The sequence below is a fragment of the Sciurus vulgaris genome (genome assembly GCF_902686455.1).
Source record: "Sciurus vulgaris genome assembly, chromosome: 10".
In the NCBI taxonomy this organism is placed as follows: Eukaryota; Metazoa; Chordata; class Mammalia; order Rodentia; family Sciuridae; genus Sciurus; species Sciurus vulgaris.
Window position 1 is genome coordinate 10,425,196 of NC_136470.1, and position 15,391 is coordinate 10,440,586.

Consider the following 15,391-nt stretch of genomic DNA (forward strand, 5'->3'; position numbering starts at 1 on the left):
CAGTGAGCATACCCAGACCATTCCCTACTAAAGGCCTCTCTGACTGGGGCAAGGAAAACACAAGATGAGCCTTCACTGCTTGTTGTGCTGGAAAATAAGTACTCAAAACACTGATGGAAAAATGTCACAAAGAACATAAAACTGCCCTGAAAGAGTCCCATTTGCTAAATGTAGAAAAGTTTGAGCAAAATAATGACAGTAAAGTATTATAACCTATTGAATAAAATAATCCAGGAATTCATACTGATAAATACATAGGGAAAAGGGAAGCTCTTGAGTTCAGTGTGACCAAAGAAAAAATAGCCATTTTGTACCATCACTGTAATCTTAGGCAAGAAATATATAGTCATACTAAAACTAGGGGGTTCAAGTTTGAGGAATAGATTGCTTACAATACCCCATATAATCTCCCCACAAATTACGTATTATCAAAGAGGAAAATGGAAACTTCACAGTTGAGAAAACTGACAGTACCTTAATACAATTAAAGTTAATATGAACAATGGGACATGACATCACATGTCCCCAACGTTAAGTTTTGAGAACACATAATCATTTACATTATACTCCTGCCACAAATGTATAGTCTTGATCTAATTGTGAGGAATCAAATAAATCCTAATCAAGGAGAGATATTCACAAGTGACTGGCCTATACACTTATATTCTAATTTTTAAATTTATTTTTGTAGTTGTAGATGGACAGCATGGCTGTTTATTTTTATGTGCTGCCAAGGATTGAACCATGCCTCATACATGCTAGGCAAGTGCTCTGCCACTGAGCTACACAGCCCTAGTCCCTGGCCCATACAGTTTAAAAACATCAATATCAGCCAATATCATGAAAGGCCAAGGAACTAGTCTAGATTGAAGGAAACAAGTGACATAAAGCTAACTGCCATGGACTAGTTTCTGAAAAAAAATTTTCCCCCCCAAAGTTCCCAGGCTGGAAATGTAAGTTCAGTGATAAAGAGTTCTTAACTAGCATGTGCAAGGCCCTCAGTTGGATACCAGCACCAAAGCGGCAGGGAGGCAGTCCTAACTCAACAATACTGGAATAAGAAATATCTGAAGAGTTTAGTCTTTGGATTAAAAATCACTATTGCCTTCCAGATTTTGATAATGATTATGAGTAACTTCCCTTGTCTCAAATAATATACCCCAAACACTTATGAGGTAAGGGGAGAATTATGTCCACAAAGGTTCAGTCAAAAGTTCTGAAAAGGGTCCCACTGGGCAACTCTACTTCACAAAGTTCCCTGTGTTCCTTCACATGGAGTACTAATCTCCAGAATATATAGAGAACTCAAAAAACTCTACACGAAGAATACAAATAACCCAATCAACAAATGGGCTAAGGATATGAACAGACACTTCACAGAAGATCTACAAGCAATCAACAATCATATGAAAAAAATGTTCACCACCTTAAGAGAAATGCAAATCAAAACTACACTAAGATTCCATCTCACCCCAATTAGAATGGGATTATCAAGAATACAAGCAACAACAGGTGTTGGCAAGGATGTGGGGAAAAAGGTACACTCATACATTGCTGGTTGGGATGCAAATTAGTTCAGCCACTCTGGAGAGCAGTGTGGAGATTCCTTAGAAAACTTGGAATGGAACCACCATTTGACCCAGCTATCCTACTCCTTGGCCTATACCCAAAGGACTTAAAATCAGCACACTACAGAGATACAGCCACATCAATGTTCATAGCTGCTCATTCACAATAGCCAGACTGTGAAACCAACCTAGATGCCCTTCAATTGATGAATGGTTAAAGAAACTGTGATTATATATATAGATAGATAGATAGATATAGATACACACAATGGAATATTACTCAGCTACAAAGAATGATAAAATTGTGGCATTTGCAGGCAAATGGATGAAACTGGAGAATATCATGCTAAGTGAGGTAAGCCAATCTCCAAAAAAAAAAAAAAAGATTGAATGACCTCTCTAATAAGCAGATGATGACACATAATGGGGGGTGGGAGGGGTTAGGGTTAGGGAGGGGGGCAAGAATGGAGGAAGGACTATAGAGGGAAAAGAGGGGTGGGAGGGGTGAGGGGAAGGGAAAAAATAACAGTGAATCAAACAACATTACCCTATGTAAATTTATGATCACACAAACGGTATGCCTTTACTACATGTACAGAGAATCATGTATCCCATTTGTTTACAATTAAAAAAAGCAAAAAAAAAAAAAATCCAGATATTGATAAGTTCATGAAGGAAATAAAACAGGGTAATGTGATCAAGAGATAGTAAATAAAGTCAAGACTATCTTTGCCATAAAAAAAAAAAAGTTCTGAAAAGGGGCTGGGGCTATAGTTCAGTGGCAGAGCACTTGCCTAGCCATGTGAGGAACTGGGTTCAATCCTTAGCACCACATAGAAAAATAAGCGAATATAATGGCATGCAGTCCATCTACAACTTCTTTTAAAAAAAAAAAAAAAAAGTTGCTTTAAAAAAAAGTTCTGAAAAATGTATAAGATTTGAGGAATAGAAAAGCAAATGTGGCAGTATTTACTGGTGAATTTGGGTAAGCGCTTCCTAAATTCTTCCAACTTTCCTATAACTTGAAATTTCAAAACTAGAGGTGGAAGAATCATTTTACTTAATCCATGTAATTCTATTCTCAGCCAATACCTGTAAGTCAGTGTTTACAAAGATTAAAAGTGACAATAGCCTATGGGGGGCACACTCACTGGAAACCTCTCGCAAGCCAAGAAAATAAGAAATTGAGTCAGAATCCCTTCAACTCATGAGACATACAGCATTGTAAATGGGGGGGGGGGGAGGTAAGGGTATTTTAGTGTTCACTGAAAATACTCAGTCAAAAACAATGTAAATTTTTCATTTTATTCAAAGTTGGTACAGAAGTGCTAACATTTCCATAAAATAATTACTATACTTCAGTTACAGGACAAAATACCACAGAAAGGAATGTACTTTTGCAAGAAATGTAGTTCATCTTCCAAATACTTCTGAAGGCTAATGCAGCAGCTGGCAAAATAACACACAGTACACAAAGAACAGTGTATTTTACAAAGTCAGTAATGAAAACTGACAGCTCTTTTAGCAGATTTGCTTCGTTTTTTTTTTTCATTTTTAAAACAATAACACTTTTTAAAACACATTAAACCAAGATCATATATGTCTACAATTTTAAAAAATCAGATTGTATACAGTGGAATAGTCAGGTTAGAATTGTCATGAATAGTTAACAATTTTAAATCTACAGTTTCAATCGTTTTCCTTTCAATATGGAAGTAACCTGATTTATACCAAATTCTATTTTCTGCTTGCAACTAAAACATTGCACAATGGGATGGACCCAATTAGCCAAACTTTAAAACAAAAAAAGCTGTGAACAATGAAGGGCAAATTGGAAATTAAGTTTACAATCAAAAGACTCACTCAAAATGAATGTTCATCAACTTCATGTATAATCACATTTGATCTACAATACCTGACTAAAATGATACATGTACACCATACACACTCCCCAGGTCTCTTACAGAAAATGTGAATGAAGCATAATAGGCAGGACACTGGAGAAACATTTTTCAATGCATACATCTTTTAAAAATGCATTAATACTTACATATCAAAATTACTAGATAAAAGCAGCAGTACTCTGCTGACATTTGGCTTAAAAACAAAGGAATGAATGAAGCAATTTCACAGGATATTATTAGAAAAGGAATTGGTTTTCTTCTTGAAGAAGACTACTAACTTTTGCACAGCAACTATTTTTGATATCCATCTTATCAAAAAGAAAAAAAAAGCACTGAGAAGCCTAACACAGTTCATATTGTGATCGCCAACACAGGTCTGGACACAGAACATGGGATGTCCAATTAGAGAACGGGCAAACCCCTGCTCTTTCGGAGCTCTGCTGGCAATCTATAAACTGAAGCAATAATGGCAGGGGAAAGCAGGGGAACAGATTCCATACCATTATCTGACATTAATGTAATATGTCATTATTAAAAAAAATAAAGCTTTTGCATTTTAACAACCCCACAGAAAAGTCCATGAGCAAAAGATTTGTTGATCTGTTTGCCACTTAAAAGTCTGAGATCTCACAGTGAAATTAGGCAATTCTAATTATACATATTTACACCACTAGGACTACTTTTCACCTAGGCTAATTAAAGCAGTCTTCCATGGAATTATAAATGAAAGATATTTCTGTCAAAGGAATTTCCAAAAGCATTCTTTCATAAAGTTTTTACAAACTACTTTAAATTTAAAGGTACAGGATACACATTCTACAGAACTAAAAGGTTATAACTGCTTTGCATTATCACATACTGCTAAGCCAAGGACGTTCCTCGAACTTTTCCAGTTTCCTGCTCTTCTGACACTCCTTTCCCTTCAGAGTCCCCAAGTCTAAGGTCTTACATTCTAAAGAAATGTAGGTACACACCTGCCTGGCTTTTAGCTGGAGGGAGGAATCTCTCCCTCCAGTGTTCAGGTTAACTCTTCCAAAACACGTTACAATAGTCTGTATCAGCTGTATTCTAAACAAGTTTTTCTCTAAGATAAATATACAAAACAGAGAAGGAACAAGGTAGTCAGTCACTCCTATTCTGAGGGTTGTATCTTGACAGGGGCAAAATTCAAGATAAAGCTATTTATTCATTCTTGGTAAACAGGGACTATTGGGAGATGCATAAAGTGAGGGGCAGAATAAAGGCAACTGTGAAGTGGAACATCATTTCATCTTTCATGCACACATTCACAGATTTCCTCTAGTCTGGTTTTGAGCAGGACAATGGGACAGGTGAAAGCATCATTCAGACTATGGGTACGATTGTGAAAAGCAGAGTAGTTCATTTGGCAAATCTGTCTTAAAAGAGACTTAGTTTGATGCTCAGAACTCTTGAATCAAATTCTCCTCGATTAAAATGGAGCATGATCAAGACTGTGAAGAAAATAAAGGCCATTTCACCTCTCACAAACCTAAACAAAACCTATAGTATTTGCCCTATTAAAATGTTAATTTCTCCAGGTTTTAGAACATTGTTCATGAGAGAGAATATTTACTCTAAGATCTTAAAAATTCCAGTGGCTCTATAGCTCAAACCAGAAGGTTGTTACCTGTTCTACACACCAAAACCTTAAAAAATTTGTTCCTATTTCTTTAGTTTCAGATTATGGGAATGAACCCAGAGACCCCAATTTTGCTAGGAACATCCAAATATAATCACAGTACTCCTGACATTTGTATTCTCTCCCTCCTCCAAAGCAGTACAAACTTAACCAGATTATGATTTTGAATTTCTTATCTCTTAGGACCCACCTGTAACAGATGCTTCATTGTCCAGGTCTATCAGTACTGTGGTCCTCACCACAACAAATACTTGATGGGTTCACAACTGGCACTTGTGGGTTAAAGAGAACACTATCAGTCTTGTGCTTTCTACGTGTGGAGAAACACATTACGTGTTCACATGATTTTGTGCTTTCTATGGACTTTTAGTAATTTTTCTCTATCATAGAATATGAACTGTTGTCACGTGTTCTCATATTTACTTATCAAACCTAAATGGATAAATGATAAAACCAAAATGTAAGAATCATGTAACTTTGAATTTCCAATTATGGATATAAAAGCAAATAAAGACGAACATTAAGCTGCAACACAAATATCAATCTAACTTATTTCCTTGAACCTAAAGTTTGCATATAATGTAAATATGGGTTTTTTTTTTAATTCTTCACTAGTTATACTAAAATTGAAGAAGAGGAGTAACAAAATTTTTCTATAAGAAAAGAAAAACTAACAGTCAATAATGATAACCAGAAGGCACTAATCCAAACACATCAAGTTCAAAAGCTGTTTATGTTTACTATGAAATACCATGTGTATTGGCCTTTGACAACCTGGGATTTCAATAATAGCAACAGGCCTAAATTCAATTTCTAATTATCACACTAAAAAAGTAAACTGCTAAGAACATCCCACTTATAGACGTATAGGCCATACTGATAAAAACTAAACACTCCTTCATTCAGGAGCACTAAGAATAGAGTGAATTCACCAAAATACAAGTAGGTTGTGGATATCAACTGTCAGCTTGTGCTGTTGTCAAAAATCACTGTGATGTGACTTCCCTTATTGGCAGAGTTCACTTAACGTAAACAGTCTTGAAGTGCTTGGGAGGGCTTCATTACTACAGGCTATAGTTATGGCGTAGTGTTTTTCTCCCTTTCTGAGGACAGCAAAACCACTTTCCTATACTAGAAATCCAGGACCACTTCATGTTTTCCTGATTTGCTCTTCAAGCTGCTCACTTTATTCCAGCACACCTCTCTTCAAACATGCTGCCAGTCCAAATAACCAAATTCAATTAAGGTTTAACTCAACAGTCAGAGATCATGTATGATACTCCACTAAAGAGTAAAGCACATGAGATTAGTAATGATACAAATATATCAAACATTTTCTGTTCATTTTTAGGTAAAAGATTGTCCATGGTTATGGTTGTTGATTACCAGATAAATGAGGTACCCCAAAACACCAACCAAATTACACCTTTTAGAAAGGAGATGAGAAACACAAATGACATCAATTTCACATTTCTTTAAAGGTGAATCAGTAGTTTAAAATCTTATTACCAGAATTGAAAAGTTTAAGTAAAATACACTTACACAGCTAAGTTAATGATGTGCAACTCAGTGCTGACAAAGCTTGACTTAGAACCTTAGCCTAGTTCTCTTCTAAAAGTCCAAGTAGTCTTCCATTAAGAGTCAAAAATATACCAAATTAAGCACATGCCTGTAATCCCAGCAGCTCAGGAGGCTGAAGTAGGAGAATCACGAGTTCAAAGGCAGCCTCAGCAACTTGGCGAGGCCCTAAGCAACTCTTTATTTAGAGACTCTGTCTCTAAATAAAATATAAAAAAGGACTAGGGATGTGGCTCAGTGGTTAAACACCCCTGGGTTTAATCCCTGGTACCAAAATGATTAAAAAAAAAAAAAAAAAATTAAGAAGTGACCTTAATGAGGAAAAGGGTCTGCAACACTGAATTAAGTCAACCAAGTCTAATATTCAAAAGATTACCTCTTATACAATCTCATACCTGCCAGTACAAAGGGTTTCTTGATATGCTAGTTCCAAAATTTTACCCTTATATACTGCAAGCACCATTTGTTTTTGACATTAAAGCAAACTACACTTGTCTCTGCATTCTGACCCCACCATCATTTCAAAGGGACTCATGAATTTTCACTATTGATCTCTAATTTTTGAGATGGAGTTTTGAGAATAAAAGTGAACTATTAGTGTTTTTATCATTCAACCAACACAAATCTGAGAAAATCAGTCTCAAGAATTAACACCTTAAGTTAACAGAAATTTAATGAAGAATTAATGAAGAAATAATACTTCATTAAATAGTTATGTTTAAATATTATTTGGACCTAAGCTCTCAATACTGGGGCAAAGGACAGTAATTATACACCAAGACAGTATGCTTGGAAGTGAAATAAGCTGAGCAAAGAACAAAATAGATATTTGGTTAAATGTTGAAAGAAAGGTGAAAAAAAATTAAAGAAGCAATGTGAAGAAAGATAAAAAGACCAGTCTCTCAGAATAGTAGGGAGATACAAATAAACACATAGTAATGTATGCCACTGTAAAATCTGCTTGGTCTAATGTCAACCTATGAAGTCCTGGCTAATGAGAAATCTTGAATGCTGAAGCCTATTTTTTAAATAATCAATATCAAATATCATTCTAACCTCTAATGTGCTAATAAATTTGTATTTTACTCGACATTAAACCAGGAGTTAGCAGGTTAGATCTTATACACTGGTACCCCAATTTGTAAGGGGAATGGTTTAACTAGCTGATAGGCAAGTTGCTTCAAGCCCTAGAATTCAATGAATGTGGCTCCAAGGCTATAAATTTAGCTAATGTTTGTCCTTTACCAACTGTCCACACCTGTATCACCCTAGTACTTTTTAGTATCCCACTTAATAGTTTTCCTGATTTCTCAGGAAAATTCTGTCCTGGCAAGCTCTGCAGTTACATAATTTAAGAGAAAAGGCCTTGGACATATCTCAACTCAAAACCTAGGGAATGGCAAGGTATCACTACTAGATATCCATATGGTCCCTTTCCAGTCATCACACCTCAGATCAAAATGAGTTAGGGGAGTAAAGCATAAGGAAATGAGTAAGCCTAATACTGCCAAGTGGGAATGTTGAAGGACCTAACACTTTAAGGGCTAATAATACAGCCTGTTCATTTGGTGGAAAAGAATGAGAATAACTCTGTATTAAATGACACTGAAAGAGAGAAGATTCATGCACCTTAAGAGAAAAAAGCTGTGGACTGCTAATGAAGAAACAAAGACTAATTCTCCAGACAAGACTTTTAACCCCCTGCTTAGTTTCAGGTTAGACTGAGTAACCCTCCCACCCAACTCTTAAAATGAAAAGTTTCAGAGTGATGGGTCCCTGTTAATCGCTTGAGGTGCCATTCTTAAGAGCTACTGGCTACATTACTCTGGCCAGCCTTCCTATGCAAAAAGGAAATGGATCCTTTGGGCCAAGTGGAAAGGAAGCCCCACAGAGCAGATCTAAAGGGCCAAAGGACACAGCACTACTACTACTGCTTTCTAAAGGCAAAAGTGATCACCTCCTCAGGAAAGAATGGCCAAGAGATAAGAGTGGTTCAGTTGTTTACTCTTGGGATGGCAGGACAGAATCTAAGAAACAGAGCAACCAGAGGTTCCACAAAAAAGCAAACTATTCTTTTGTAAACCTCTGTAGTAAGTCCTCGGCTTCTGATCTGAAGACAAAGACTGTCTGAGAAGAGAGAAATTTAGGAGCTGGGGAAACATTTTGCAGCTGATTTGGTGGTATTTTTCTCTACCTTTGAAGACAAGTATCCTCACCTCTTTAATGGTTAGCTACTATTTTGTCAGTATAGTATCACTTGGTCAATTCTAAGACTTACCTTGAACAAATATAAAAATATACACAATAATGTTTAGAGATCAATGTTATCTTTTATGACTCATTTACTCAGTAATAAAGCAGGAACATTTTGCTAGCTTAAGACAGTTCATATATCATATCCCAGGAACAATCATTCTAATGAAGTATAGCCTGAAGTTTAGACCCCTGAAATAAAGCTGCCATCAGCAATTCACCTACTCATTCAAGCACATTATCTATTACTGGGAAGAAATGAGGAAGACGAGCTTCAGGGACTTCAGTCTAAATAAAGTGATGTTTATACTGGCGAGAGTAAACAATTCTAATGGATACGCTAATAGTCATTCTTTATTTACAAACATTAGTACTCTAAACTTGACCTACTGCTACACATATACCAAAAGACACAAGATGATGTATTTTATGTATCATACTAGGACAACAGCAGAGATTAAAGGGGTAGGGGGCTCAAACACTCCAAACTATTAGGATTTAACATCAAATCAAGGGTGGGATCTACATAAATACCTCCTACTCACTTATCTATATGTAAATAGAAGCGGTAGGAAGGCTGCCCAGCCAATGTGTCAATTCTCACTGCTGAGTTCCACAGCAGTATGTTCAGAGTCAAAGAAAATGTTAATTTCTACAGCTTAATGCCAATTTGGAAAACCCAAGATCCTATCACTTTCCCTGATACCAAAAGGTTGTCCCAAAGGAAGAGCACTCACTTACTTTAAGAAAAGCACAAACCATGGACACCAAATCATTGTCCAGATTTGGAGACCAGATTTCTGATCTTCTGAAATAGGTTTTCTAACCTTGAATATGTCACAACCTCAACCTCCATACAAGGAAAGGAAGGTCCCTATCTATTTGATCCCCAGGTTATAAACCTTAAGAATGAAATTGAGAAAAAAAATTCTACAAGGCACTCTTAAGCACTTCAGAAATACATGCTATTATACATGAATTACTTTTTCACCTACAGACTCAGTCCATCAAAAAGCCTCCTGATGATGGGAAGACATTAAACTGATAATTTCTGAAATCAACTTTGGACTAATCAAGTCCAGAAACAAATTAGTTTATATACTAAAAAATTTCAAAGACATCAGGACTAAGTTTTGATTCAAAATCTAGGAAAGTACCTATAAAAGTAATTTTCCTAAAGAGTACTAGCTTAATAAAAATCATGCAATTTAAAAAGTATCAGTTTAAAGAAAGTCAAAGAAAGTAGATACAATTAACTTTCTTATTTTTCAGGGAGGGAAAAAGTACAATGTTGAGGACACAGAGCTACATCCTCTGCAAACCTCTTCTCTAACATCAATCAGTACTTTTCCTAAGGAAAAACAGATTCCCACCCATGGATGATGCAACTGGGTAAACCATGTCAAGATAAGGGTCCTATAATTACACAAGTCCTATAATATCCTACACTACTAAACCCAGAAGTTCTTGTTTATGGCATCTCTTAAAAATGCTATCCATCCTATAAATAATCTACCAATGGCAAGCATGCACTGTTTACTGGTACTGATGGCTGGTTTGCACTGAAACATCCTTACATGTTCACAAACAAAAAAGATGTAGACTGTGTACAGATGGTAAGTCTTTTGAGGAAAACATTAAAAATTAAAAAAAATTATCAATGAAGTATGAACTCAGAATTAAATTTCCCCTTGATATATCATGATAACCCGGCAGCACACAAAAGCAGTGAAAATGTTTCTTCAAGATACTGGACATATCTTCCAAATGAATCTACTTGGGAGGGCTTTCATCTAATTAAGAATGTTACCAAATGACAAGGAAAAAAAAGTCAAATCTGATAGAGTATGATTAATTATCTGCTTGACATAGGTTAATCAAACACTGCTTGGAAACTGGTAATTCTCAAAACTATACAAAACGACCTTAATTTGGTCAATAAACGTGGGGATCATCAGCAACATTTATTTCACTTCCCCCCCATAATCATTTAGTAATACAATTTTAATATGTAACTTTATAAACAGACTTGGCGATCACTATGTGGTTCCTTAAACCACGGGGAAAAACAGGTGGGGGGAAGAACTGGATCAACCCTTCCCCCTATCATTCCACATACAGGTGGCCCAAAAATACCTACAGGATAACATTCTTCCTCTCTTTTGGCAATCAGAATCCACAGACTCACACACATACAAAATGAACCTGGCAAACTAGCCTGTCTTGAAATACATACCACATATTAGAGTTTCAGAACATAACTGATTATACAACATGTAAGAATTCAGTTATTGTATTTTTATATGGTAGTGCGAATTACGGAGATAGAAAAAACTTAGATATGAGCAAATCTTCTACTTCAGCATTAAGGTCTACCAAGACTTGGCAGTGCAGACAACACCTTATTCATGATACCTTAACATATATTCTGCTCTAAGACATCTGAGAATAATTGGTCTCTCCTTACTTTGGTATGGAAATTTCTTAAACCACATTTTTTTTTAAACTTTTCAGTCTGTTTTGCTTCATTTAAAAGGTGAAGATTTACTTTAATCCATCTCTGGGAAAATAAAGTCTTGCAAATAAATGATTTTCTGCTAAGTAAAATTTGGCTAAAACCTACAGCGTAAACAATGCCTGAGAGATGCAACAGTTACATAATTTTTTTTCCAAAGACCAGTATTTTCTTAAGTTAAGTGTCTCATCATAGCCTTAAGTTCATATGGAGAAATAAACAAACATGAAAATTCCAAGAGAACACACAGCAAAAAGTCCAATATTCAGTACGACTTTAACTTGTGGAGTCTCTTCTAACATTTGTAAACAGACAGCCTCCTCCTCCATCAAGTCTCTGAGACTCCTCTTGCTGATGCTCTTACTTTTAAAGCCACAAAACCAGTCTATGAACTTCCAGTACCGGTTTCCATCCTCCGTTTCTTTCTCTCTCTCTTTCTCACCCATGAGAGCCGCTTGCCCATTGGAATAAGTATCTACTGGTGTTTCTGCCTCTGAATGACCCAAAGAAGCCACGGGATTGCCCTCCTCTCTGCAGGTCACCAAAAGATTGACATCTTCGGGCTGAAGGCCCTTAATACTATCTTCAGATTTCCCATTGGGAATGACATGGATGATGGCCTCGCTGTTCTCATTGCATCGCAGAATGCTCTTCTCCTGCATTTTGTAAGGTTCATCTTTCTGAGAGCAGCTTTCCTTAGTCACCAGGTTCTTCTTAGACCAAAAGGTGGTGGTGCGAATCTGTTCCTTTGTGGGAGGTGGTGTGAGAAGGCTGACAATTACAGTAATGAGTCCTGTGACCCAAAATAATGCTGTGGCCACATACATATAATGGATGTCTTTGATGAAGCCTGGTCTATTATCAGGTTGGTCACACTCTGGGGCACGGTAGGCAAAGGCCAGTATCAAACGGACTGCTCCAAGAACAAAGCCAGCCATTCCACCATAGAAAGCCCCTTGTTCATTGCAGCGCTTCCAGAAAATTGCCAAAAGGAACAGGGCCGCCACTGGGGGGGTCAGGTAATCTGCTACCTCCTGAATGTAAAGGTACATCTGGCCTCCTTGCATCTCCACAATGATTGGTACCCATGCTATGCTGATTACCACCATAAAAGCCACAAATATCCTCCCCACAATCATTAGTTCCCGGGAGCTTGCACTCTTGCGGATGAGTTTGTACACATCAAGAGTGAATATAGTACTGGCACTGTTAAATATAGAGTCCAAGTCACTCATTAGAGCTGCAATCATCACGGCCATCATCAAGCCCCGAAGGCCCACAGGAACAAGCTTCATCACCAGGCGTGGGTAAGCAATATTGGAGCACCCAGCTCGGCTTCCACACACTTGCATGCAGTGCTCTGGGTTGATGCAAGCTATATCATCAGTAAAGAGTATCCTGGAAATCATTCCTGGGACAACTATGATAAACATTGGCAGAAGCTTCAAAAAGCCAGCCATAAGAGTAGAGCCTTTGGCGTGAGCAATATTTTTGGCTGCCAGGACCCTCTGTACGATGACTTGGTCAGCACACCAGTACCACACTGAGGCTGGGGTCTGCCCAAGAATGAATCCAGGCCATGGAACATCTTCATCTGTTGGATCCCGCAACATTTTTAGGGCTTCTTTCTTAGGGTAGACGTTACAAGAATTTGTGTTGGAAAGGTTGTATGTCAACAAGATGGAGGGAATATTAGGTGAGGCCGACATGTACCTTCTCTTAACTTCCTCAAACCCACCAATCTCCATCATGCTAATAATCATAAGTGTGAGCGCCCCAACAATCATGAGCAGAGCCTGCAGAGTGTCTGTGTAGATCACTGCAACAAGGCCTCCGGTGACAGTCAGCAAAGCAGTCATGCCAATGAGCAGGATGACAGACACATAGAGGTTCCAACCCAAAGACTCCTGGATAAAGAGGGCACCCGAATACAGATCCACTGAGAGCTTGGTGAAGATATAGAGAATCAGAGACAAGGCTGCAAAATAGACCTGAATCCTATGGCCACCAAATCGCTTGGACAAGTATTCAGGCATGGTGTATACCCCCGACCGGATGTAAATTGGGATGAAAACCCATCCCAGAAGTTGCAAAAGCAGTAAGGCATTGAATTCCCATGCGCCCACTGCAAATCCACTTGCAGCTCCAGATCCTGCCAGCCCAATGAAGTGCTCACTCCCAATATTGCTCACAAACAGAGAGGCACCAATTGCTACCCAGGTCATAGAGCGCCCCGCCAAGAAGTATCCACTCACGGTGCTTCTATTAGATTTCCACATGGCAAAAAAACCAATGCACATGACCAGGATAAAATACAGGGCCACTATGGCAATGTCTGCTGTCTCCAGTACAGCCCTCATTCTGGTAACTTGTGAATAAAAGCGTCCAAATGACAGAAGTGTCCAGCTTTTTATTTACTTATTAGTAACCTCAGCCAAGTCTGCAAACCATACGTGAACTGGACTATACAGGGCAACACAGCAGGTCAAAGTCTTTGTCCTTTGGTTTGCTGTCTTGATGGTGGTGGTTGTGATAAACTTTGAAGGAGACAGTTTAAATTTTCCTCCGCTTCTTAATTGGGATTTGAGAACTTAGCTCGTACTCTTAATCCACACTCCACAAGACCATCAGCATTTACTCAGGTGCTGGAGGAGAAATTCTGAGTTGCAGCTAAGTCTAGTGAAGCCTACTGTACCAACCCTGCAAGGCAGCAAAGACAAAAGACAAAGATTGAATTAGAGGAGGGTCTCACCAAGGGATGAGGAAACTTTCAGTCGAGCAAACACGGCGCAACAAGACATTTTTTATAAAAAGAAAAAAAAAAAAAAAAACTTTAAAAACACTTTAGTTCCACAGCAAAGTTTGGTCTATACTATCACAGCTGATACTTAAAAGTCAGTGTGAATATTCATCATTTTGAACTAAAAACAAAAATTCAATCTCATAACTAAGCAGCCTAACTTCTCCAGCAAGTTACTATGTAGCATATTGTTCTTTCTTGTCTCACTGTAGCAATATCAGCTTGGAACAGGAATCAAAATTGTAAAGCACCCTAAAGAGAAAGCGGTACTAATTATTACAATAAGGGCACCAAAGAGAATCTTCAAATACTGTGAATCCCAAGAACATTTGGGACCAACTTTTTGGCCAGTTAGGGTCCCAGATAGAACAGCAAATGTGTTTGCTAGGTGTGAGCTTCTACCTCCAGAGAATTTAAACACAGAAAACCAAAGTACTACTCAGTTTGTGCAACTGTAAATGCATATAGTTATCATATAATAACCTGGAACTTGAAACACCTAAAGGGAAACAAGATACTCCACCCAGAAAAAAACTGGAAACATAAACAACTGACAAAACAACCCTACAATTTTATTCATTCCTCTAGTGAGAAGTTGGAAGATAAAAAGAACTTTACAAGAGGTAATCTCCTTCCCTTTCTTTTCTTCAGGCAATATTTCCAAGAGAACTTCTGAGTCATATAAAGGCACACTCAAGGTTTAGTTTTGTAGAGCACTCAAGCATTTCTTCCTTTTAATGCCTTTCTGTTGAAGGGTATAAAAAGCAGGGGGAGAGGGGAGGAGAAAAGTTTCCTGAAGACTGAATAACTGCATTATTTATCTTCCAAACCTGAACAAAACACATTTGTTAATCATTAAACAAATCATCTTCAATAAGTCCTTCTGATATTTGTCAGTCCTGGATTTAGACAACCATTCTGCAAAACAGACATTTAAATTCACCTAAATCATTTTTATGAGTTTGGTAGTTTTCCCCCAGCAAAGAGATAATTCTAATTCTTCAAAGATATTTTAACTAAAGAAAAACATTATCATTCAACCTAAGACCTCCATATGTTAAACTCTTCCTTTTACTGAAGCAACATCAGAATGTTTCTTCATGCTTGAAAAAA

At 37.5% G+C, this 15,391-nt stretch overlaps 2 protein-coding genes across 2 annotated transcripts in view; both read right to left on the reverse strand.

Moving 5' to 3' along the window:
- The window catches only part of MRPS6 (mitochondrial ribosomal protein S6), a 72,934-nt gene that overhangs the window by 38,680 nt on the left and 18,863 nt on the right, over positions 1-15,391 (reverse strand). The gene's annotated exons all lie outside the window — the stretch shown is intronic.
- Positions 2,853-15,391, reverse strand: part of SLC5A3 (solute carrier family 5 member 3) — a 31,402-nt gene continuing 18,863 nt past the window's right edge. Inside the window, exon 2 of the mRNA XM_079154935.1 lies at positions 2,853-14,178. Coding sequence (XP_079011061.1) covers positions 11,682-13,838 — 2,157 coding nt within the window. The 5' untranslated portion in view covers positions 13,839-14,178 and the 3' untranslated portion in view covers positions 2,853-11,681. The remainder of the gene's footprint in view (positions 14,179-15,391) is intronic.